This window comes from Chrysochloris asiatica, unplaced genomic scaffold (assembly GCF_000296735.1).
Source record: "Chrysochloris asiatica unplaced genomic scaffold, ChrAsi1.0 scaffold00085, whole genome shotgun sequence".
NCBI lineage: Eukaryota > Metazoa > Chordata > Mammalia > Afrosoricida > Chrysochloridae > Chrysochloris > Chrysochloris asiatica.
Window position 1 is genome coordinate 9,706,098 of NW_006408603.1, and position 24,144 is coordinate 9,730,241.

At 38.2% G+C, this 24,144-nt stretch overlaps 1 protein-coding gene across 4 annotated transcripts in view; it reads left to right on the plus strand.

The window, feature by feature from the left end:
* WDR47 (WD repeat domain 47) overlaps positions 1-24,144 on the plus strand; it is a 100,643-nt gene that overhangs the window by 73,202 nt on the left and 3,297 nt on the right. For 3 of the 4 annotated variants that reach the window (XM_006865973.1, XM_006865974.1, XM_006865975.1), the window contains exons 8-14: positions 1,864-2,124; positions 9,304-9,379; positions 10,674-10,831; positions 12,685-12,854; positions 13,578-13,748; positions 16,048-16,179; positions 23,551-23,769. In XM_006865973.1, the coding sequence (XP_006866035.1) occupies positions 1,864-2,124; positions 9,304-9,379; positions 10,674-10,831; positions 12,685-12,854; positions 13,578-13,748; positions 16,048-16,179; positions 23,551-23,769 (1,187 nt within the window). The remainder of the gene's footprint in view (positions 1-1,863; positions 2,125-9,303; positions 9,380-10,673; positions 10,832-12,684; positions 12,855-13,577; positions 13,749-16,047; positions 16,180-23,550; positions 23,770-24,144) is intronic. The other variant, XM_006865976.1, reaches the window with a different exon arrangement.

The following is a 24,144-nucleotide window of genomic DNA, read 5'->3' on the forward strand; positions in this document are numbered from 1 at the left end:
CTTCTGGTTGAGCTCTGATCATCCAGTCATTGAAGCCAGGTCAAGTGGGTATTATCTGTAAGTGTGGGTGTTCTTGTGCATATGCCCTCTCTTCTTATCAGCTGGATGCTTCACTCTCCATTCTAGTCCTCTGTGGCTATGTCACTGACTCTGGGCCCAAGAGTCCCCAGGTCTTGGCACACTGCTGGACAACCAGGTCTTCACCCGGATTCACAGGAGACTATTGAACTTTGTAGGGCTTAGCTCGCCACTTCATTGCTGTTTTTTCCTCACTTTCCCTTATCGGTGACGAGTGTGGTCACCAATCAGAGTATGTATTCCCATTGGGTCTTATTCTCAGAAGGGAGTTTGCACTGAGGGGACCCGATCACTTGCCTTGATGTTTCCTGGGCAAGCAACTTGCTTGTTGTTCTTGTAGTAACAGCCAGTCTGCTTATGTTGTTTTATATTTTTCCTGTCAGTCTTTCTTTCAAGAAGTATCTTCTGTTCTTCTAGCCGCTCCAGGCTGGTCTGCTCGTCCTTTCAAGTAGAAATTTCCCATTTCTGGAGATCTGGATGTGGTTCAGGCTTCCACCTATAGTCTTATGTATTGCAGAGGCTCTGCAGGAAGCCTCCTTCACTGGGCACATTGTAGCCCCATTTTAGGTATTCCAATCAGTTATAGGCAGAAGACGGACTTACAGGCTTTCTATGGTGATGTTTCTGGCTATTCCTTTCTCTCCCCCTCCAGTCTATTTTATAATATAATGCAAGGAAAACCAAGATTCAAAAGACAGCCAAGCATCTTAACATTATTTCATCCCTTTTCCACTTTCCAGCCATGTCTCAAACCTTGTATCCCAAGCCCTGTTGTTCCACAGTTGTTCCAAGGTTGTTCCATACATCATTCTTTACCTCTGTCCTGCTTAGCCCATGCAAACCTGCCTAATTGTTCTCCCGTCTGCTGTGTTCTTCCATTCCCCTCTCCCTTCTTGTATATTGCCACCTTCCCCAGCACCCAAACTATTCTGTGTCTAATCCCTGCCCTGTGCTCCACCTTCCCCTCCTTCCCCTCATCCACCCCCAACATCCCAGCAATCAACAAAGAATCCCCCTCACCCCCTTTAGTATGGGTTCTTTTTCTTAGTCTTTTACAGTAGTGGTCCTATGCAGTATTTCTCTTTTTGTGACTGACTAATTTCACTCAACATAATGCCCTCAAGGTTCATCCATGTTATGCGGTGGCTTGCGGCTTCCTTGTTGTTCTTCAGGGTGGCATAGTATTCCATTGTGTGTATGTACCACAGTTTGTTTATCCATTCTTCAGTTGATGGGCATTTTGGCTGTCTTCATCTTTTTGGTATTGTAAATAGTGCTGCTATGAACATTGGTGTGCATATATCTTCTCATGTTGTGGTTTGTTTTTCTTGTGGGTAAATACCAAGTAGAGGAATTACTGGATCATAAGGTATTTCTATTTTCATCCTTCTGAGGAAATGCCATATTGCTTTCCAGAGAGGTTGGACCATTTTGCAGTCCCACCAGCAATGCAGGAGTGTCCCTAGAGATTAAGTTTTAAATTGGAAATTAAACCAAAGTGATACTGATAAAGAAACAAGATCTCCCCCACCTGTTTTTATAGCAAAAGGTGCTTTAAAATAAGTATATGATACACATTATACCCATTTCCTTTGTAGAGTTGTCTTATGGGAAAATTTGGATATACTTTAAGCATATTGAGTTGATGGTAATTTTTTAATAATAAAAATTTCCATAGATGATATATGTGCATGCATTTGCCTTCTCAAACTTTTATTCATCTATAAGTTAAAAAATGTAATTACATTTTTATATTAAAATAATTAAATTGTTTTATTTTTATAGGTCCATTCAAAAGCTTGGTGAATTAAATATTGGAATGGACAGCCTCGGTAATGAGGTGCCAGCAGTCAGTCAGCAGTGTAATGGGAACAAAGGCAATGGATCTAATAATTCCTCCATGACGAGTTTTGCTAGCCCACCCCAAGACTCCAGTCAGAGAATAATACATGATGCTGCAAATACTCATACAAGCATTCCTCATAATTCTGGATCAACAAATCACATGCCTTTTCTTGAGGAATCATCGTCTTGTGGAAGCCAAGTGTAAGTGTTTGACTTTGTAAAACCTTGATACATTATCATTTTACTAATAAATATAAGGAGTCCTGGTCTGGCGCTATGGGCTAATGCGTCAGACTGCAAAGTCATTTGAATTGCAAAGGTTAGTGGTTCAAGCTCACCAGCTGCTCTTTGGAAACCCTCTACAGGGTTGTTATGGGTTGGAATCGATTCGACGGCACTTAACAACAACAATGAATATAAAGAGCCCTGGTAGTATAGTGGATTATGAGCTGGGCTACTAACCACAAGGTCACTAGTTCAAATCTACCAGTTGCTTTGTGAGAGAAAGATGAAACTTTCTGCTCTCATAAAGATTCACAGCCTTGGAAACCCCACACAGGTTTGCTATGAGTCGTTACTGACTTGGTGGCACACAACCACCACCACCTCCACTAATGAGTATACATACACAAACATTAAAAGTTGAACTTCTTTTTGGCACCTTACAATTAAAAGTTTTTGGAGCTATTACCCATTAATTTTTGTCTAATCTGCCTTTGTTTATCTATATTACCTTCTACCAACTTTTAAGTCTCTTAATATTCTATATTTTCTGAGGTTTTGTGTGTATGTGTGTCTTCTCCACCACCAAGGCAATTCTATGTTTTTTATAACATGTATGACCAAGATCATGTTTTAGGCTTATCTGCTTTCCTTATTTCTTGCCATGGGCCCCCTTCCGCACATATCTTTAAACCCTCAGACTTTCAGGGCACAGGAAGGTGTTTTACAACATGGTGGATTGAGTGCATGCAGTAGGACAGTGTTGGCAGCTCTGGCCATTACAGCTGCTGAAGTCTTTGTGCATATTTTTTCACTGGTTTCAAGTGTTTTTAACTTGCTATCATTAATAAACAGGAGCTCTGGTAGCCTAGGGTTACTAATCGGGCTGCTAACCTCGAGGTCGGCAGTTTGAAACTACCCGCCGCTCCATGGGAGAAAGATGAGGCTTTCTGCTCCCGTAAAGATTTACAGCCTCAGAAACCCTGTACAGGGTCCCTATGAGTCGGAACCGACTCCACGGCACATAACCACCACCAACCAATCATTAATAAACAGGTGTTAATTTATTCAGTGGGAATAGTTAAGGAGTATTTTCCTTTGTTTAATCTTAATATAAAACACTTTTGAAGAGGGGTGGCATAAGATGTCAAAGTGAATAGACGCTCCCAATTACTCCACAGCAACGAACCCACTGAACAACTAATCAAAACAAACACAGAGTGATGAGATCTCAGAACTCTGGACATCAGCTGAGATGTTGGAGAGTCCGGATGAGTCTAGAAGAGGGGTGGGGATGGCACAGAAGCTGGGAGAACCTGCCTGTTAATATCAGGAGCAGCTGCTCTTCACAGCCATTTTGGGGTGGGGCTGGGAACACAGGGAACACAGCAAAGGAAGTTGTAGCCTAAATTTTTTTTAAGGCCATGAAGAGTGGCTGTGGGAGTTGGCGGGCTGTGCAATAGAGAGCACAAGAAGGGAGGCAGTGGTGCTACTGCAGTGCTGTTGAATTTTTCTGAGGCTCAGCATTAGGAACAGCAAAGGTAGTAGGACAAGGGGAATATTCACTTGTTGACTGTCAGGACAACACATAGGAAAACAGCCCACAGTGGTACTCTATGAATGAACCTCTATGGGAAAGACATAGAAAGCCCCCACCTTTGCCACAGGAAAGTCAAGTTCTATCGCTTAAATCAGTATCTGTGATCAGCTAGCCATCCCTTTCCATTATACGGGTATTGAATTCAGAGATCAAACATCCAGAACTCGTGAGTCAGCAATGAAAAAAACCCTAGAGTGCCCTCTAGTGGTTCTCAGTAGAAGATACCAAGCCTGTTTCTACTGTGTCAAGTATGACTCATAGCTACCTTGTGAGGCTGCATAGAGCTGCTGTGTGTGTGTGGGGGTGGGGTGGGGTGAGGGGGGAGTGTTCAGGACCAGCTGGTGGGTCTGGGCTGTGATATTTCAGTTAGTAACTTACCCCCTGTACCAGCAGGGCATCCTATCAAAAAATTTCCTACAAAAACAAAAATACAAAATTTAATGTAAAAAAAGCAAAGGTAACAAAATGGCCCCAAGTTAAATAAAAAGTAAGTAATAAACCACACAGAATCAAAAGAGAAGGACTAGTCAAATACAAAACAGGAGGAAATGTCTTGCTTATAGGCAGAATAATGCAAAAAATTGATAATTTCTGACATGGTGCTAAATATATTTAAGAAAAACAAAAAGACTAGTTTATCTTGGTGATAGAAGTGACACTTTTGTGTAATAGCACAGCACAACCAAAGTGAAAGTAAGTGTCTGAGCACATACGGATCGGTGTGGACAAGTATCTAGGCACATACGGATGGGTATAGACAAGCATCTGAGCACATACAGATGGTGTAGACAAGTTAGTATATAGGTAGGTGCAGATGTGTACAGAGGTGAGAACAGATAGAAATATCTATAGGTACGTGTTAACATAAATATGTGGGTGCAGGACATATATGTATTGAAGACACAAATACTGATACTCCTCAGACATAACTAAACATCATCCAACATTGGTTTTCTGAGTTTGTAAGGCTTAGGAATCATAGCCTCATGGTAAAACTAAGTAAACTGTCATATTCATAAAAGTCATAATTGGTGCAAAAATACGAGCCACCAACCATTCCTCCCACAGCCTTCTCTACTCCTCAGTTAGGTTCAATAATCCATTGCAGTGACCACACAGAACTCAGAGACAATGCTCACAGATAATGGAGTTTATTAGGGAAGTTAACAGGTTACAAGAGTCAGAAAATGTTTAGGGCACAGTTGTTCCAGCCAGTTGTTAATAAATGTCCACAGAACACACCACTCCACAATAAGCCTCAGCCTGAAGGTACTTGGCTCTAGCTCCGCCAGTCTGCAAGCCTAGATACTCCACTTAAGTGCCTGGAGGCACCCTGCTCCAAGCAAACTTCCTGCCCAAAGTCATTCAGCTTTACTTGCTCTCTCGGCTGGGAAGCCCACTGCTCTGTCTCGTGATCTGGTTCTTGGTTCTACTGCTGCTGCTCCCCTGCCACTCCTTCCTTCTCTGGGTCCAAAGGACATGCTCCACTCCTGACCTTTCTTCTTTGATAGCAGTGAGAGCTGCCCCCTCCTGCTTCTAAGCTAGCTCATTTTAAACCCACGTTAGAGTTCCAAGTTTTCAGTTACAGTTAACTCTGTTAATATCCACAGCTGAATCATGTCATCCTATCAGTATCTTCTCCCATCTTCTCCAACCCAGACCCAGCAGGGCAGAAACATTGTTTAGTGGGAATTATATAGACTATGGCTAGAAGAGATGTTAGGTAATTCACTACACCACAATTGGCATTTAGTGAAGTGAGTAGCATCTGGGATCTTAAAAGCCTGTGAGTGACCAAGACACAACTATGAGTCTCTACTTTCCAGGACCAAAGAAAGCAATCAGAAGGTACCCAAAAGCGCAGAGAAGAAACAAGTGTGCATGAGCCACAGCCTCGTCTATCTTAAGATCAGAAAATTTAGATGGTGCCTGACTACCACTACAGACCATTTTACCTGGGGTCACAATAGTTGGTACCAGATAGTATAGGAGAAAAATAGGGAGCAGAACTCATACTTTTTTTTAAAAACAAAGCTAGACAAACTGTAAAAGTAGAGAATGGTCTCAGAGACATCTTTAAATATAGACATATGCCCTGAGATCACCTTTTAGTGAAATAGTGAGACTGCTACCTGTAAGATTGGTGCCCTGCTTAAAAACCTTCAGCTTGAGACCAAAAGGTCAACAACAACTCAGAAGATAAGGGGGCAGGAAGATAAAGAGAAACTTGACACTTTGTGATAAATGTAATTAGTGTCACTGATTGAAGAAGTTGAAGCTGAACTGAAGCCATTAAGCAATTAACAAAGCTCCAGGAATTGAAAGAATACCACTTGAGCTGTTTCAACAAATGGTTACAACACTGGAAGCACTCACTCATCTCTGCCATGAAATTTGGAAGACAGCTACCTGGCCAACCAACTGGAAGAGATCCATATTTGTGCACATTCCAGACGAAGGTAACTCAACAGAATGTGAAAATTATCGAACAGCATCTTTAATATCAAATGCAAGTAAATTTTGCTGAAGAGAATATAAAAGTGGTTGCAGCAGTGCATTAACATGGAAATTCAAGCTGGATTCAGAAGAGAACACAGTGCAAAGGGTATCACTGCAGATGTCAAATGAATGTTGGCTGAAAGTAGAGAATACCAGAAAGATATTTACTAGTGTTTTATTTACTATACAAAGGCATTCAGCTGTATGGATCACAACTAATTATGGATAACACTGCAAAGATTGGGAATTCTGGAACACTTAATTGTGGAACCTGTACATAGACTAAGAGTTATTTAAACAGAACAAGGAGATAATAATTTATGCCTTAAAATCAGGGAAGGTATATTTATTTAATATATATGCTGAACAAATCTGAGAAGCTGACTATATGAGGAACATGGCATTAGAATCTGAGGCAGACCAACCTGTGATATGTAGATGACATTACCTTGCTTGGTGAAAGTGATGAAAACTTGAAACATTTACAGCCATTAAGTGTGGATTGCACCTCAACATAAAGAAAACAAAAATTTTTGCAATTAGAACAATTAGCAATGTCATGATAAATGGAGAAGAAAATGAATTGTCGAGGATTTCATTTTGCTTGGCTCCACATCAGTGTTCATGGAAGCAGCAGTCAAGAAATCAAATGTCAAACTGCACTGGGCAAATCTGTTGTACAAGACCTCTGTAAAGTGTTAAAGAGCAAAGATGTCACTTGGAGAACTAAGGTGTACCAAAACCAAGCCATGTTATTTTCAGTTGCCTCATATGCATATGAAAACTGGACAATGAATAAGGAAGACTGGAGAAGAACTGATGCATTTGAATTATGGTGTTGCCGAAAAATACTGAATATATCACGCACTGCCAGAAGAACAAACAAATATGTGTTGCAAGAAGTACAGCCAGATTGCTCCTTTGAAGCAAGGATAGCAAGACTTTGTCTCACTGTACTTTGGACATGTTACCAGGAAACACCCTCCCCTGGAAAAGGATATCGTGCTTGGTAAAGTAGATGGTCAGCACAAAAGAGAAGGACCTGCACTGAGATGTATTAGCATAGTAGCTGCAATAATGGGCTATATGGTGACAATTGTGAGACCAAACAACAGCAACACAACCCAACAATTTTTGTGGAAATTGTCAAATGAGAACCTAATTTGCTATGTAAACTTTTACCAAAGACGCAATAAAATATTATTTTGTTAAAAGTCACTTTTTTCAAGTACACTTATAGTAATATACATACATGATTTAAAAAAATCAAATCACTTTTATATATCAACATGTGAGGTGGATTTAAAAAGTTCATGGAAAAACAGAATGAAAAGGTTAACGTACTCTTTGAAGCCTTTCATGTAGCTATCTATGTATCAATTTTTGTTTGAATCAGTATTCAGTGTTACCATTTCTTTGGTTGTATAAATGTTTTTCTGTAACCTTATTAAAAACAAAACAACAATTTGAGAATGGCACATTTAAAAAATAAGTAACTTGTAACTTGTTTTTTAGTATTTGGATGCTTATTAAAGTGTAACTATAAAAGTGTTTCCTTTTCATACAACTTTCTGTTTTACTGGGAGACAGTAATTGGGAGACAGTAATTGCCTCATTTTGGTGTGCATGTGCGTGCTCAGTCTTCTATGTACCTATGTCCCATCATAAACCATCAGCAAACTCTTTGCTATAGTTGTAAAATCATAAAACTCTTCATCACAGTCAAATATATCAGGTAATTTCTTTATTTCAATTAATTTTTTTTTTTTTTTTTGGTCAGGGAGATGTCCCTCTCTGGGATTACTTCTACTTTACTTTAGAGTCATTGTTCTTAGAGCATTCTGGGACTTTCCTTCATCATTCTCATGGGAATTGCTTCTTTCCTGTTTTCAGGTTTCTTCATAGTTTCCTGAAAAGGGACACATCAGATGGGAAATTTCTGAGACTCTGCATATCTAAAAAATGTATTTATTCTATTTTATACTTGATTTGTTAGTGCAGCTGGGTATTGAATTCTGTGATGGAACACACTCCTCAGAGCTTCAGAGGCATTGCTACAGTCTTTATAAAACCATCTTGTAGTTTCAGTGTCCCATTAAGAAGTATGACGCTACTTTGTTTCTGATCCTTTGAGGCCTGCTGAAAGTTTTTAGGGTCTTCTTTTCCCTGAGGTTCTAAATCTTCATGATATACCTCAGAGTAGTTCTTTTTTTTTCTCTCTCTCTCTCTCTCTTTTATTCTGCTGGAAGCTTTGTGGACCCTTCAAGCTAGAAATTTAAGTTCTAGGAAATTTAAAAAATATTTAGTAATTTCCTATTGATTTATTCTTTTCTACTACTATATTTGTATTTTCCAAAAGTTTTTTGTTCTCTAAATTTTCCTTTTTTGTATGTGCTTTTTAAACTAAAGCTTATTCTTGATTTCTGGCTTATTTTCTTTTATAATTTATAAGCTTCTTCATTGTATTTTAACAGATTGTTTTGGCTCTCAGCATTGCCTCTCTTCTACCAAGCTCCTTTTTTGTTTTAGTCTCTGATTTTTATCTCGGAGGTTTTTGGAAATCTTTGTCTAGAAAGAGTGGAGTATTTTAAAAAGCCATTTGGAAGAAAAGTTTTTGTGTGAGTGGATCTTTCTCAAAATAGTGATTAGGTGCAAACATTGATTAGGTGAAAACATTATTTGATTGAGTGACCCTCAACTGTCAGTATCTGTTTAGCCTTTTCTTTTGAGCCAGATTATTGTTTAAGAGAGCAATCTCCAAATTCAGCCTGGGGTAGCCTCTAAGCATTGCAACCAGGATTCTGCTGGAGCTAAGCAGAGGAAGAAAGCACTATACAATATGTGGGCTTTGTCTTAATTTCCTTTAAAAACTGGCTTCTTATCCAATCCTTACCACTATGTTTGATGTTGCTGAATCCAGAGCCTCTTAGTAAACCTCTCTAGAGAGTAAATTTTGACTGGGGTCAGTGAGGGTTATTTGCCAATCAATAAAAATGAAATGATGAATTAATTTGTTTTGATATTCAGAATAATCTCTATTTGAATTTCTACCCATGCAGCTCATCAGAACCATCGATTGTTAAACCACCTCTTGGAGATTCTTCAGGGAAACTATCAAGGTCAAGAGGGGAAGAGGTAACACTTTGAGGGAGGGGGTTTCCTTGTTTTTATATCTACTTGCAGATTTCACTAAGGAACTGTGAACATGTTGTCAAGAAGGACCAGTCCCTGGAGAAGGACATCATGCTCAGTATAGTGGAGGGTTAGCAAAAAAAAGGAAGACCCTGAACGAACTGGATTGGCACAGTGACAATAACAATAGGCTCAACACATAACAATTGTGAAGGTTGTGTAGGACTGGGCAGTGTTTTCATTCTGTGTGCATAGAGTCCCTATGAGTTGAAACTGACACAATGGCACCTAACAATTACAAAAACAACTGTAACAGTGACACACCCAGTCCAGAGGACCCTTTTCTAGGTGTGTCAGTCCTGATGAGGGTAACCTGTAGGATAGTTTCAAGTGATACCAGTAACAGGAGTCACCACAACTTTTATACAGAACTGTGTCTGTTTGTCTTCTTCAGAACAATGCTGCAGACAGCCAGGCTCATAATTTAACATAAAAATGAAGCTCAACTTTAATGTTCATTGTTGCAGTTTAAAGGGGTATTTCTAAATGTCAGTTTGAAATGCTGAGATATTGGTTGCTAGAGATGATGGTAAACTAAATAGATTAAGTAAAAGTTTTATACTACCTGTTTTAAGAAATACAAGGGATTTTTGTATGTTTTTGTTAGAACTTCTATATATGTGAACTTTTATTTCCTTGACATCTAAATGCATGTTCTTATATGTTGTTGTTTTTAAGTGCCATCAAGTCGGTTCCAATTTAAGTGACTCTGTATAGGATTTCCAAGTAATGGCTGGTGGGTTTTGAACTGCCAACCTTCTAGTTAGTAGTTCAGTGCTTATCCCACAGTGCCACACCAGACTCCATTCTTGTATGAAGGGGCTTTAAAAAGTTCATGGAAAAATGGTATTGAAAAAGAATGGAAATTTTCCACACAAATTCCATAGATGAAAAATTCGAATGTCGATTTGAATTATTTTAGCAATGAGTATCGGTGAGCCGTGGTGTGGTGCTGTAAGATAAGTACTGTCTGGTAACCATAAGGCTGGCAGTTCAAACCCATAAGCTGCTCTTGGAAACTTTATACAGGGTTGTTATGAGTTGGAACTGACTTGATAGCACACAGCAACAACAAGCAAAAATAGAAAAATTAGAGTTACTTTGGATTTGCCACTTAAAAAAACGTATGGTTGTTGGTAGTGAACATAGAGTTCCAACAAGATTATTGCAGTCAAATGAGTTTAAATGAAAATTCATTATTTTCATAAGATGACTTTCCTATTTATTTTTTTAATAGGATGACAAGTCAAAAAAGCAGTTTGTTTGTATTAATACTTTAGAAGATACACAGGCTGTTAGAGCAGTGGCTTTTCACCCAAGTGGTGGTTTATATGCTGTCGGCTCGAATTCAAAAACTTTGAGAGTATGTGCCTATCCAGAAGTAATTGATCCAAGGTAAGAATAGATGCCTTCATTATTAACTTAGCTATCCAGCACTCGATGTTGACACTGAGTCAGTTCCAATTTATAGTGACCATATAGGACCAAGTAGAACTGCCCCCTAGGGCTTCCCAGGCTGTAAATCTTTACAGAAGCAGATTGTCACAGCTTTCTCACAAGGAGCGGCTGGTGGATTTGAACTACTGACCATTTGGTTATCAGCTAAGCACTTAATGCCTGTGCCACTGGGGCTCCTAGTATTATGTTGTTGTTGTTAGTGTTAATCCAAATTGACTTGATAGCAACTATCAAGAATGACATTCTACTTTTTGAAGTATAGATAAAATGCCCATCAAAGGTTAAATTCTTAAGGAACATAGCATCTAGGACCCTCCACTGGCTGAGCCTCCAACCTCACTGACAGGCCTATCCCACTCTGTCTGCCAGGCATTCTGGGCTTTATCTCCTCTAGTCCCATGGACACATTCCTATTATTTTCACTCAGCTGGGTCTTGCCATACTATAATATCTCTTCCCCACTTCTCTCTACCCCCTGAGATAGCTCAGATTACATATTTAAGAAATGTTTTTGAACTTTTTCAATTTAGAAACATTATTATCTTTTTTTTTTTTTTCTTTTTAAATTGTGAACTGAGTGATAGTTTACATGGGAGAACATTGGCTTTACACACCATCGTTTCATTGCAATGATTACAGTCTCCTCCATGCATCATCATTCAACAGTATTTGCTTACATTCTCTGTTTTTTTGTTTGTTTGTTTTTTGTGTGTTTAGGGTGGTGAGCGGGGAGATGTGCACAAAAACACTCAGTAATATATAATAATTTAAACAACCAAAGGGCACATTCTGCAAGCCTACCTCCTGGCCACCAGCACTCAGTCCCTTTCTTTCCATGAGTCTACAGTCTTCAGCTGCTCCCTCTCTCCATGTCCTCATTTCTGTCTCCATCTCTGGTGTTGCTGCTTCTCTGAATAGGGTCCCACATTCTGCTTGTACTCTATTCCCTTGGTAATCCTAAGGTCCTCTGGTTCTGGACTGTAAGATTAATTACTCCCCCGTTTTTGGTACAAAATTTATACCTTTACAGTTGTGACAGTCGCAATTAGTCATGATAACAGTTACTCACTATTGAATCATAAGACTCTTATCCCCATCTCTTTTCACCAGACCTGTCTGGCTAGACAAGATGACAACTATTCAGTGGAGACTCTACCTTCCTACACACACTGTTAAACTAAACTCCTTCTTGAAAACTTGTAAGCCAGTCACTTCATGCCTTTATCACCCCCTCATTTTAGGTAGCCAATGTCTAAGTTGCCAATCCCTATCTACACTGCATTAATACTTGATACGGAGACTCCTTCTTTCTCTGTTGGTATTTTGAGCTACTACATCCATGAGCATATGTCACGTTCATCAAATTATAGCAATTTACCCACATTTCCTTTATCAAAAATTGTGTTTTTGTTTTGTTTTTAATCTTCCTCTAGTTGAGTTTTGATTATCAAGCCTTTGAGGCTAGGCCAAATGGGTACTATCTGAAAGTCTGGGACATTATTAGGTTTTGAAAAAAATGTTTTCTTGTGTTTCTAAAAATATGTGAAATGGAGTTATATGTATAGTCTATGTAGTCTAAAATGAGAGATTAGTATCAAAATGGTTAATAATTTTATTTTCTGTATTTTAAATGTTTTAACTTTATTTTTTCTAGGATTTTGAAAACTGTTATTAACCTGTTGCCTGCTGCTTTTTTTTCTCCCTCAAGAACAAGTATAATATAGAACTTCATTATTAGTTAATTTTAGCAAGTAAGAAATTGAAATATCTTTGTTAAATTTTCTTTTTAGTGCACATGATGCTCCTAAGCAGCCAGTTGTACGTTTTAAAAGAAATAAACATCATAAAGGATCCATCTACTGTGTGGCCTGGAGTCCTTGTGGACAATTGTTAGCAACAGGATCAAATGACAAATACGTCAAAGTTCTGCCCTTTAATGCAGAGACTTGTAATGCAACAGGTAGGGCCCAAGTATGTAAGCAGTAGCTTTAGTATTGTATATTTTATGCTTTCCCCTTGCTATATAGCTCTGTATTGTTTTTTAATGAAATCTAAGAATATAGTCTTAAAAAGACTTAAGAAAAAAACAAACAAACATTCTAATTGCTTGGTTATACTCATGAAACATTCTTTTTTAAAAGTCAAGTTTTTCTAGGTGGCCATGTCATATCTAAGCCACAGAAAATTGTTATCCGGAAAATAACTTTGCAATAATGACCAAAATTATACTAGTGGATATATTTTGTCTTTGAGATAAAAAATAAGAAGGTAACCCTATATAAGACTCAATTTTTAGGGATGACAATATCTAAATCAGTATTGTGATTTCTCAAAGTTCTTTGCGCTATAAAGAGAAATTGATTATAATGGTGGTGGTAGTATGCTGTGGAGTCAAGTCTGACTCATAGCCACCCTGTATAGGATTTGTGAGATTGTAAGCAGAAAGCCTCATCTTTCTTCTGAGGAACTCCTGGTGGACTTGAACTGCTGACCTTACGGTTAGCAGCTAAATGCATAACCCACCATGCTACCAGGGCTCTATAATATCAGTCTTAAATGAAAACATAAACCCTAAACTACTTACCATTACACTTGGTCACTTTTGAGGCACTTTAGCAATCTCAAATGATCACAGTCAGTTGAGCAGCATCTTTTGTTTTTTAAATTCTTATTGCTGTTTCAGGACCAGATCTGGAATTTAGTATGCATGATGGGACAATTAGAGACTTGGCATTTATGGAAGGCCCAGAAAGCGGTGGAGCTATTTTAATAAGTGCTGGAGCAGGGGATTGTAATATTTACACAACAGATTGTCAAAGAGGACAGGGCCTACATGCTCTGAGTGGACATACTGGTATGTTATATCAGTCTGAAATGCTGCTTTTCTATATGTTCAACCCATGTTTTTTCATTCTGTGTTATATGTGTGTTAAATGTTGTTGAGGCAGTTCCCACTCATAGTGACCCTGAATAGGGTTTCAGAGGAGCATCTGGTGGATTTGAGGCACTGACCTTGTGGTTAGCAGTTCAGTGCTTATCCTATAGCGCCATCAAAAGAGATTTCTTCAACATAGGACATTTTTATTTTTAAAATTGTGAGCTTTGAATAACCACACAGTAGTGACAGTTAAAATTATTATTTCCCTGAATACTGAATCCTTTACTTGTATAATTAATTCCATAATTTAATCCTCATAACAACCCTGTGAGGTAGACAGTTTATCACCATTTTATACAGGAATAAAATGAGGCTGGAAAGATAAACTGACTTGCCCAGTTGCCGAGAGCCAGCCCCGGAAAATTTATTTCAAGGGCTTTTTCTGAAGGTGGGTGTGGCGTCAGCGGAAAGAATTACACAGAGTCAATAAGTGATAATGAATTCAAAAATCTTCTTATTACATGCTTTATTCTTCTCTCATTCTTTACTGTCCTGCTCATTTTTTACCCTCCTGCTCATTCTTTTCTCTCCTGCTCTCCTGCTCATCTCTTCTGCTTTTTTACTAGCTTCCCCTCCTTCCATTTCTTTACTGTCTCCTTCTCTACATTACTCTTATTCTTTTTCTTTCTACACTACTACTCCTAATTATCTACATTACTTCTTTCACTACTCCACTCCCCTGCTCCTTCTCTACATTACTCCCTCTATCCTCCCTCCATTCTTTTCTCGTCTCCTCTCCATCTCATATTCCTTCTTCTCCCCCTTCCTCTCTCTCTTTCTTACAACCCCCTTATATACCGTTACAAAAAACATTGCTTTCATAGTAATCAATGACATCAAAGTACAATCTATTTTGGGGGCACATTCCTCATGGTTTACAACTCTTAAATTTACAACAGGGATGGGAAGTTATAGCAGAAACATTATCTCAAGGCATAGGAGACATTCAGGCGCCTTGAAACCTTTTAGTTAAACATTTGTTCCTACATAAATCTATTCTTTTCTCTGAGAAGCAAGTTAACCTTCACATATGTTTCTTAACCTTTGTCTGTTGAGTCTTCTTAATTTAGTTGTTAGGTGCAATTAACTCTCCATTAACTTCTTCAATACACTATCTGCTTATAGCCTACAAAAACATCACCTATCAGAACATTTAAAAAACTGAGGCTATGAAAAACAACTCTATTTTACTGATCATTTGTTTAAGAATGTCAAAGTCAGACTTTTTATTTAGTATCTGTATATACTCATAGTCTTTATCTATAGTCTAATTGTTTTTAGGAATTCTTGTACCCACAGCCCTTATTTATGGCCTAGTTGCTTTTAGGGATTCTTTATTGCCTTAAACTAAGGCTACAAGGAAGAATGTTTACAATCATTAAACCTAAGCTGGTAGTAATTCAACTGACAGATCCTGTCTACTAATAATAGTCTTAAGAACATTTTTAATATAAGTATTAAAACTACCTAAGATTACAAGTAGAATAAAATGTAACTAATATATGGCTTCAAACTTTTAATAAAAATATACTAAAGTGTGGGAGAGTCAAAATCCAAAGTAAAGGGATACTAACAAAATCATGAATAAATCAGAAAATGATTCAAAAGGAAAAAAATAACTAGGGGCCTGCGCATAGAATATTATCTTTGTGGCTTTGCCATCCAAAGAAAAATAATTCATTGTTGCTCTGCAAAAACAATGACTTCTTCTATGCCCAGGTTTCCCCGTGTCTCATTTATTTTAATTCCTCAATTAATATGTCTCAATTTATTTATTTTAATTCCTTAATTATGGCTTTTGCCACCCAGTAAATCTGTTAAGTGTCAAAACTGAGATTTGAACCAGATCTGTTTAAAAACTGGTGATCTAATCCCACAATCCTGTACCCTTCCCCCATTGACAAATTGCCATAATTTCAAATGGTAGCTTGCTTTTCAGTTCTAATTATGATGTCCTGAAAAATTGAGTCTAATGTACTAATGAAATCATCAAAGAAAGATTAAATTTGTGCAGTATAGTTTTGATGTTGTACATCATACTGAACTTCAATTATTTGAAAATTGCCAATCTATTTGATATCTCTGGAAAATTTGTTACAAGGTATTTTATATTAACCAGACCATCACATGCCCAGTTCAAAGGAATACTGTGCTTTGAATGTGTTAAGAAAAAAAGTGTTACTCCACTGTAATAACAGTACATTGTCTTTTACAGGGCATATTTTAGCACTTTATACCTGGAGTGGCTGGATGATTGCATCTGGTTCTCAAGATAAGACTGTTAGATTCTGGGATCTTAGAGTACCAAGCTGTGTTCGTGTTGTTGGCACAACATTCCATGGGACTGGTAGGTTTTTCTGTAATTTAAATGAAGTTATATGAGAGGAAGAAACTTTAAAAACTTATTTTATTACCACTAACCAACTAATAATAGGAATGGTAATAAAATAAGTATTTGATAGCTTATTGATTACATTTAATTCTTTAAAAATACTTTCATCTGTTACCTTATATGTAGAAATAATATTCAGCTTAGGAAACTGAGGTCTGGGGAAATTCAGTTGATGGTAACAAGACCATTTTAGAATTTAGACTTTTAAAAATAATTTTTTTAAATGCATATTCACCTGATACAATTTCAATTGATAAAAAAGGATATATACCAGTTTCTTCTCACTCCTGTTATTTTGTCTCCTTCCCTAAGGAACTAGTTTCTGATTTTTTCTTCTAAAAACATTCTGTAAATGTAGAACCAAAAGTTTGTACATATACTAATCTTCCTTCTTTTAAAACACCAAACCACACAGAGTAATATGTGACAGACACTTAGATTTTTAAACTTAATGTTGTTATTGTTGTTATGTGCTGTGGAGTTGGTTCTGACTCATAGCGACTCTGTACAGGGTTTCCGAGGCTGTAAATCTTTACGGGAGCTATCCTTCTCCCGCAGAACAGCTGGTAGTTTTAAACTGCTGACTGTGAGATTAGCAGCCCAATTCATAACCATTACGCTACCAGAGCTTCTTTATGCCTTGGATTATTCCAAGTTGCAAAAATATATATGGCTCCAAACATTCCTCCCATAGCTCTTTACTCAGCTGGGTTTGATAATTGTTCAATGGCCACACAGAACTCAGACAACATACCGGATTATGGGATTTAATAGGGAAGTTAAATTTAAATTCAAGGTCAGAAATGCTCAGGGCACCGTTGTTCCAGTCATCTGCTGACAAATGCCCACAATATTCACTGTTCCACCAGAAGCCTTAGCCTGAAGGCATTTGGCTGTAGCTCCACCAGTCAGCAAACAGCTTCTCAACTTAAGTGCCTGGAGGCACCCTACTCAACAAGCAATCTTCCTGTTCAGAGTCACTCAGCTTTACTTGCTCCATGGACTGGGAAGCCCACTGTTCTCTCTCATGCTCTTGTTCTTGATTATGCTGCTGCTGCTCCTCCAGTGTTACAATTTTCTGTTCCTGGGTCGAGGACACTGAGATCTCAAGGTCCAAAGGGCACGCTCTACTCTTGGCTCTTTTTCTTTGATGGTAATGAGACTCCCTGCCCCCACCCCACCCTCACCGCCTCCTGCTTTTGAGATGGCTCATTTCATTTAAACCCATGCTAGAGTTTTCAGTTTTTACAGTTACAATTAACTGAATCATGTCATCAGTATTTTCTCCTGCCTTCTCTTACTCAGACCCTGCAGAGCAGAAATGTCATTTGGTGGGAGTTACAGAGTTATAAGAGACATTAGATAATTCACTACACCACACATGTAAACCAGGTTAATGCTCTTTGCATTATTTCACCTTTTAAAACATTGGTATCTAAGAGTATACAGTATTCTGCCATTTTTTTATTTTGTTTTGGAGTATATTTTCTGCCCTTTTTAATATCAATTTGTGGCATTATTTCAAGTGAAAAGACATATCCTTAATTTTTTTTTTAAAATTGCTTTATTTTGACTTTTATGGACTTTTTCTTTTTCTATACTTCTTCTATATGGGAGCCATAGTATTCATTATTTTAACAAATCTGATCCCATCACATCTTGCTTATATGTCCATGACTTCTCCTTGCTCTTAGGCTAAAGTACAGACTCTTTACCATGACCTATGATACCAAACCGATCTGGTTGGCTTACCTTTTTAGTCTCATCTCCCATCACTTGCGTCTTTCATTTCAGTTCTTCTGACACGTCATACTCTCCCCACTTTCAACAACATGCTACTTTCTTAGCCTGAAAATATTCTGCGTACCTTAAGTGTTAACTTCAATATCTTCTAGTCCAGAGAGGCCTTCTTTGACTGCCCTAAGTGGCATGTCACCGTTAGTTTCTATCACTAACTCCCTGGTGTGGTGTTGCGGGTTAATGTGCTGGACAGCAAAGTTGGTTTGAACTGCAAGGTCGGTGGTTCAAGCTCACCAGCAGCTCCTTGGAAACCCTACACAGGGTTGCTATGAGTTGGAACGGACTTGATGGCATTAAACAAAAAAAAAAACCCTCCCATTTCTTTCTTTCATAGGTCTTATCTCTACTTACTAGTTGTATATTATCTATCTCCTTCGGTAGATTTTACATTTCACAAAGGAAGCAATCATATCTGTTTTATTACCCAGAGGTAGATTTAGCCCCTATAATAGTGCCTGCCTCAGGGGAAGTGATTTAATTATTTTAAGTGGAACCAAATTTTGTATGTATAAAACTAACCTAAATTTTCCCATGTGAATCAGCTCTTTTCCCCATCTTTCCTATTTTTGATGATGGCTTGCTTATTTTCTCACTCAACTAGAGAAGTCTGGGACTAATTTAACAATTCATTTTTTGCTTCCATCCAGGCAGTTAGTTGCTAAAATGATTGATTCTTTGTTCATTCTCTCATTATTCTCTTACTCTATCTTGTCTTTCAGTAGTCTATCTTCTAGAATCTGTCCATTTTAGTTTCATATACTTGTATGTTTTCCATGAATTAATCTACCCAAAATGCCGCTTGGATCATTTAATTAATTCTGTTGCTTAGAATATCTGCAGTAATACTTCACTGTCTACAGGAGGAGCAAGTTCAAGTTCTGTAGTTTGAGATTCAAGGTGCCTGATGGTTGATGTTACCTAACCTGGTAACATCAAGACTGTTAGCTCATTAAACTAAGAAACTCTAGCCAAACTGATTGTTGTTGTTAGGTATCATTGTGTTGGCACAGCCACATTGATTATCTGCCCTTACACATTTATCATACTTTTCCTGTAAACATGTTCTCACGTAATTTTTCCAGGCTGTAATCAAAACCAAACCCATTGCCATTGAGTTCATTCCGATATCTAGTGACACTATAGAACAGAGTAGATTTGCCCTATAAGATTTGCAAGGCTGTAATATTTCTTTTGAAAAAGTTTTATTGTGACTTAAATGAGCAGATCATCAGTTTTACATTCAGCAAATCCTATACTTTGTTTCAAGGAACTCTGGTAGCACATTGGTTACAAAATGGGCTGCTAACCCATTTGAAACTACCAGTGGTTCCGCAGGAGAAAGATGAGGTGTTCTGCTCCCGTAAAGATTTACAGCCTTGGAAACCCTGTGCAGGGTCACTATGAATCGGAACCAACTCTGCGGTACTTAACAACAACAACATACTTTGTTTCATCTCAGTGATTGCATTCCCCCTCCATGTAACAACAGTTATCCCACTTCCTCCTTGTGTTTCTTTTTTTTTAAGTTTTTATTGTGAATTCAGTAAAAGTCTACAGGGCAGATCATCAGTTTTACACTCAACAAATCATACACCCCATTTCATTACAATAATTATAATCCCCTCCGTGGTCCATCAGTCAACAGTATTTCTCTTTATTCATTTTAGCTCTTTTTTTTTTTTTAAAGTTTTAATTGTGGATTGAGTGAAAGTTTACAGGGCAGATCATCAGTTTTACATTCAACAAATCATACGCCTTGTTTCATTACAATGATTGTAATCCCTACCATGTACCATCAGTTAACAGCATTTCTCTCTATTCACTTTAGCTCTTTTTTTTTTTTTTTAAAAAAACACAACAAAAACACGCAGGCATATATAATAATTTACACAACCAAATAGCACCTTCTGCAAGTCTGCCTCCTGGCCGCCAGCTCTCAGTCCAGTGAATCTAGAGTCCTTAGCAGCTCCCTCTCTCCATGTCCCCATCTCTGCCTCCATATCTGGTGTTGCTGCTTCTCTAGGTAAGGTCCTACATTCCACTTGTGCTCTTCTCCCTTGGTGGTCCTAGGGTCCTCTGTTACTGGACTGTAAGATTACTTCCCCATTTTTGTTATAAAACTTCTACCTTGACAATTGTGACAGTCATAATTAGTCATGATAACAACTGAATCATAAGAATCTTATCCCCATCTCTTTTACCAGACCCATCTAGACAAGATGAAAACTATTCAGTGGGGACTCTATCTTCCCCCACACACTCTTAAACTAACCTCCCTCTTGAAACCTTGTAAGCCAGTCACTTCGTGCCTTTATTACCCCCTCATTTTAGGTAGCCGGTGTCTAAGTTGACCATCCCTATCTACTCTGTATACAGTGGGGATAGCAATGATACTTGATATGAAGACTCCTTCTTTCTCTGTTGGTATTTTGAACTACTACCTCCATGAGTAGTTCATCCAGTTCATCAAATTATAGCCATTTGTCCTCATTTCCTTTATCAAAAATTATTATTTTATTTCTCTTCCTCTAGTTGAGTTCTGATTATCAAGCCATCGAGGCTAAGTCAAATGGGTACTATCTACAAGTTTGCGTGTTTTTATGTATCTCCCTCCCTTCATATCAGCTGGATGCTTTACTCTCAGCTCTAGCCCTCTGTGGCTGTGTCCTTGTGCATAGGCTCAGGTGTTCCCAGGTCTTACCATACTTTGGACCAACCAGACCTTCCTCTTCTCTCTCTCATCTCCAGGTTAATGGGAGTCTATGGAATGTGGTTGAACTCAGCGCATTTCTTCATTGCTGCCTTTCTCCTTCTTCCACTCACCAGTGAAATAGTAGACCAATGTGGCTGTCAGCAAGCTTACGTGCCTGCTCATGTGTTTCCTTTGAGTTTCAGTCATAGAGTAGGGTTTTTCCTGAAGGGACTTGATTGCTTGCCGTGATGGCTTCCTGGCGAACAACTTGCTTATTCTTGTAATCATACTGCCATTTTTGTTTTGTTTTTTTCCTGCTGATCTTTCTTTGAAGATGTATCTTCTGTGGCTCTAGCTGTTCCAGGGTGGTCTGCTTGTCCTTTCTAGTGGGAATGTCCCACCTCAGAAGATTCTGGATGGGACTCAGGATTCCACCTAAGATCCTATACACTTCAAAGGCTCTGCAAGAGGCCTATTTCACTGTGCAAGTTGTAGAACCCCTTTTAGGTATTTCAATCAGTTATAGGCTGAAGATGGGCTTACAAGATTTCTGTAATCATGTTTCCTGACATTCTTTTCTATCCCACTCAAATGTCTATTTTACAATAGTAGGCAAGGGAAACCAATAATCATAAGGCACTCAAGCATCTTAGTATTATTTCCCATTTTCTGTCTATGCCTCGATCCCTGTATCACAGAACCCTATTGTTCCAAGGTTGATGATGCATTACTATTTACCTCTGTCCCATTTAGCCCATGCAAACCTGTCTCAGTGTTCCCTTTCTCTCTGATATTATTTCCACTCCACCCTCCTTCCCAGCCCGTCTCAACTTTGTCGTTAGGCATATGTTTCCCTTTTGATCTTGAATGGTAGTCCATTCCATGAGTAGCATACCTTTACTAGTGTTGTTCTCCCCATTATATCGCTCTCTGCTGCTTGGCTGAAAATTGGGCTGCAATTTTCCATTCCAAACCAGAAGGCTCTTTTTTATAATTTTGAATTTTGTTCCACATTTTTTCCACTCTATCCAGAACCTTCAAATGTGATCCCTTTTGAGCAGTTGGTAGTGACAGCCAGGCACCATGTAGCTCTTCTGGTTGGAGTCATAGAGACTGATGTTCCTTTAGTCTATTGTTCCATTAGTCCATTGTATTAATTGATTCTAAACATCTTCAGTTCTCATCACTCTTCTTTCTTCTGTGTGAGGAGAGACCAATAGTTGCACCTTAGATGGCTGCTCATGAGCTTTTAAGATCTAGTCACTGCTCACCTAAGTAGGATGTAGAGCCTTGTCTTTGTGAACTATGTTATGCTAATTGACCATGGTGTCCTTGAAACTGATCCTGAGCCCCCAGTCTCAGCAACATGTTGCTAAGACTGTAATCTTTACAGGAGCAGAGTCCCTTGGAGTAGCTGGTGTGTTCAGATGGCTGACGTTTCATGGAGCAGCTGAGAGATGAACTCCTGTACAGCAGGGCTCTTCTGACCATTATAGCCCTCTTCTTTTCTCTGACAAAGTTTTGAGAAAATATTAACTTAATCACATGCATATATATTACACGTATGCTTACTTATATTGTTTACTGTTTTCCAAGATGTAACTTACGTCATTTTTTTTTTTAATGTGAAGTCTTCCCAGTCCGTTTTGATCTACAGCAACTTTATTTTCATTATTGCCCCCTAAGAAGAAAAAATTATTTTTCTTTATTTTCATTATTGCCCCCTAAGAAGAACAAATTATTTTTCTTTATTTTCAACTTTATTTTCATTATTGCCCCCTAAGAAGAAAAATTGATTTTTTTTCCTAACAAGAATCTTTAAATACTAAGTAATGATTTGTTGGGTAGGACTGAGCTTTAGAGGGCTACCAATCATTGTAAAGTTTAATATTTTTTCACCTCCTAAGAGCCATTTTGGAGTCCTGGTGTGGCGCGGTGGGTTAATGCGTCAGACTGTAAAGCCATTTGAACTGCAAGGACAGCGGTTCAAGCTCACCATTCACTCCTCAAAAACCCTATACAGGATCGCTATGGGTCAGAACCGACTTGACGGCACTTAACAACAACAGCAAAGAGCCATTTTGGAGAGTACTATTACCCCCATGGAAGCGTGGTGGCTCCATACATAAGCATTGGACTGCAAATCACAAGGTTGGTGGTTTAAGCCCACCAGCCACTCCATGGCATAAAAATCAGGTTTTCTATTCCAGCAAAGATTGAAAGCCTTGGAAACCATATATAGGATCGCTATGAGTTGGAGTAGGCTCAAAGGTACTTAACAACAAAATTACTCCCACTGAGGATAATCTAGCATATATGGCTCTAACCTTGACTTACTCCCAGTGAGGATAATCTAGCATATATATGGCTCTAACCTTGACCTTTGGACTCAGAGCTGCGTCTCTGTTCAGTTAATTTGGCAGTAAATCATGTGTTGCTTTGGGACATTTCCTATACTGTCTCCCTAAAATGTAGGTTGATATTTTTCTGTTTTCCCAACTAAATGTTAAGGTGTTTATGGGACTATTTCTGGATACTTAATCTTCAGGAGAAAATCCAGAGTAGGAAAAATGTGGTTTTTTTCCTAGTGTGGTTCGCTCATCTACTTCATTAAAGGTATACAATTTAGAAGGTGATTCCCACAAATAACAACAACAAAAAAATACTTTCTCATTTCTTAACAGAATCTTGCTTCCTGCCTGGCCCCTAAAAGGAGCAGGTATTTATTAGCTGTTAGTTTGGATTGTCCCATAACTGAACAGCTTTGATAAACAGTGAACCTAATTGTGTTGCATTTTAGCTGATTTTACTGATTAAAATTCCTTCTGCCACAGGCAGTGCAGTGGCGTCTGTAGCTGTAGACCCCAGTGGCCGTCTCTTAGCCACAGGCCAAGAGGATTCTAGCTGCATGTTGTATGACATCCGAGGAGGAAGAATGGTACAAAGCTATCATCCGCACACCAGTGATGTTCGCTCAGTTCGGTTTTCTCCTGGAGCTCATTACTTGTTAACAGGATCTTATGATATGAAAATAAAGGTGACAGACCTGCAAGGTAATTTAGATTGGCCTCCTTCCTTTTTCAGTCCCGTGTATTCTCTTTGGGATCCTTCTTTTTTGTTAAACTAGTGTGATTGACTGTAACAGTTTCAAATTTCAGTTTCATAATATTTATTGAACAGATTATTAGGACTGTGCTAAGATGGGTTTTTAGCAAATTATTAACTAACCAAAGTCAATAATCCTATTTTTATTGCTAACTAGTGCTTTAAAGTATTTTTAAAAGTCCAGATTTGATACTGAATCATTTTGATTATGTGATAAATGATGACAGATGTTAAAATATTTATATACTTTTTTTGCTTTTAATTTAAAAAGCTCATTAATGTACAGTTTGAGTAATTATATTTGTAGTATTTAGTTTTATTTT